At 42.8% G+C, this 2,495-nt stretch overlaps 1 protein-coding gene across 1 annotated transcript; it reads right to left on the reverse strand.

Annotated features, from left to right (window-relative positions):
- Positions 1-520: 520 nt before the first annotated feature.
- LOC128725530 (ADP-ribosylation factor 6) lies at positions 521-2,203 on the reverse strand. Its single transcript, XM_053819282.1, has 4 exons — positions 2,101-2,203; positions 1,864-2,019; positions 1,649-1,795; positions 521-991 (listed from the first exon to the last, which is right to left on the reverse strand). The coding sequence occupies exons 1-4, from the start codon at positions 2,180-2,182 to the stop codon at positions 849-851; spliced, it is 528 nt and encodes a 175-aa protein (XP_053675257.1). The 5' UTR covers positions 2,183-2,203; the 3' UTR covers positions 521-848.
- Positions 2,204-2,495: the final 292 nt, after the last annotated feature.

Here is a 2,495-nt window from a genome sequence, read left to right on the forward strand (position 1 = left end):
TTTCTGTAGCTGACGTATAGAATTCTTGGGAGGCTTCTTCTTTTCTTCAATAATTTGTCACATTGCTGTTCAGTGACTGGAGCATCCTAACCAGCCATCACAAAGACTTCGCTTAGTTATATGCATATATACATACATAAACGCACAGTCCATTAATATGTATGTATATATAGACATAATGTTTCTGTTTGTTTGATTTGCAACACCGCGTAACAGTCCACTCAGGCGAAAACTCGAATCCAATAGAGAGGCGTGCGATTCACGTTACACGCTCCTCCGGGGATCAATTCCGTAGATTACAATTAGATAATTTATAAACTTTACCTTCCATTACCTTCATATCTTCCGCTCGGTTGTCTCGCATGACAACGAAAGGATATACTGCCTACCTACCCTGCCCGTTCGAGGATAAAGGAGAACGGGAAAAAAACCGGCCTTCTTGAAACTCTATCTGACGCCGTTTAGTTTTTGCAGCAAGCACGATTGATGAGTGAGGTTTTTGTACTCTCTATCTCTCTATTTCTCATTCTTTCTCTCTATTTTTATCACTCTCTCCTGTTTATAGCTTATTCCCTTGATTTTGCATTACTATTCTATTCTATTTGTCCTACTTAATATGATGGGGATAATGTGTTCGTTTCACCACCATACGCGCTTCATCGAACATGAAGCACTAGAGCCGGGAAGAAGGAAGCAGGAGGAGAGGCCTTTTCGTTTGCTCTTTTGCATATATTTAAATATATATTGTAGATGCTCTTGCTATGCGTTTTTATGTTTCCTCGCGCCGAGCGGTTACGATCCTGAACCGGAGTCACCAGCGCCGTCCGATGCGGTGCTTACAATTATTCTCATGACTTGTGGTTGGACGTGAGCCACGTCAGTCCCTCGTAGAGACCGTCGCCGGTTGTGGCACAGGAAGGCTGCACGTACCAGTTACGGTCGCGTATCCGCGTCAAACCGAGCTTCTCCTGAATTTCGTGAGGTTTCATTGCTGCAAATACATAAGAAGCAAATTAATAATGTACCTGAACATAATTTTATTTACTGTGCAAATATAATGAACTGAAATCATGTGTAACATAGGTACAATAAAAGCAATCCAACGAACTCACAATCGAACGTAGGAAATTTGCCCACATAAAAAAAAGCTTAATAATGTTTGTCATCCAGGCGCAGATGATGCATGATTTTGCACAACATGCTATGCCCACCAAAGTAACGATTTACTTCCTGCTTTAGATATACCGGCCATAGTCTCATAAAACCGCAAGAAATTACTCAACCATCGTATCAAACGCACGCGTCGTAAACTGTTATCCCTCCTCAAATGGCTAATCGTTCCGGTGCCTAATTAAACGCGAGAAGGGCCTTTATCTTCTCACGTAATATTTCTGTATGACCCAACCTTTATCACCTTGACATTAAGGTGGGTGATAGCATAATCTTATCTAGTTCCTTCACACATTGCAAGCGTCCGGCAGTTCCGAAATGTGGATGTCTTCGGTACGTGCTTGTTTACTCGATCAGGGAGTGCTTTAACTACTACCCTATACCCGATAGAACATTGCGCAATTGCTAAAGCAAAGAATATTATCATCCTAAAGACGGAGCAGAGCAGGCACTCAGCGATCAGGGATCTTTTTCTTACCTTCCGGGAGGTCTTGCTTATTCGCAAATATCAGTATGATCGCGTCCCGCATTTCACGATCGTTTATTATCCGGTGTAGCTCCTGTCTCGCCTCATCTATCCGATCGCGATCAGCGCAATCCACCACGAAAATTAATCCTTGAGTACCTACAAATACAAGATCGAATATAGTTAATATATGACGTTCTTCTAAAGCAGATTCTTTTCAATCATACCCGTATAGTAATGCCTCCATAAGGGTCGAATTTTGTCCTGCCCACCGACGTCCCACACGTTGAATTTGACGTTTTTATACGTTACGGTTTCTACATTGAAGCCAACCGTTGGAATTGTGGTTACCGATTGCCCTAACTTTAACTTATATAGTATAGCTGCGAAAAGAAGAAAAAGATTCGAAAACCAAACGAACGTGAGGTGAAAAGTTGCTTTTGAACAGAGCTGAAAGAACTTACTAGTTTTGCCGGCAGCGTCCAGACCGAGCATCAGGATTCGCATTTCCTTATTGCCGAAAATTTTTGAAAGTAGCTTCCCCATGGTGAAGCAAAGAGGATAGGGTTCAGGTTTTGCAAGCTGTACGTGAGTTTAAAGCTACTGGTGCGACGATCTATGCGCAGGAGGATGGGAGAGCAGGTTTTGGGGATAATTTTTCCTCCGAGAACACCCTGCTATACCCGAGGAAACACTACGCTGCTTCAATCGCGCTGCCCGATGCCTCGATGCACCATATTCCAGTCGATCGCAGAAAGGAGTGTGCTAGGTTAGACTTCGCTCGATTGCGCTGCAAAAAAAGAAAATGGAAAAACAACGTTATTGAAAAGGTGCTCATGCTGGGAAGAATTTTCGTCGA

This window comes from Anopheles nili, chromosome 3 (genome assembly GCF_943737925.1).
Source record: "Anopheles nili chromosome 3, idAnoNiliSN_F5_01, whole genome shotgun sequence".
Lineage (NCBI taxonomy): Eukaryota > Metazoa > Arthropoda > Insecta > Diptera > Culicidae > Anopheles > Anopheles nili.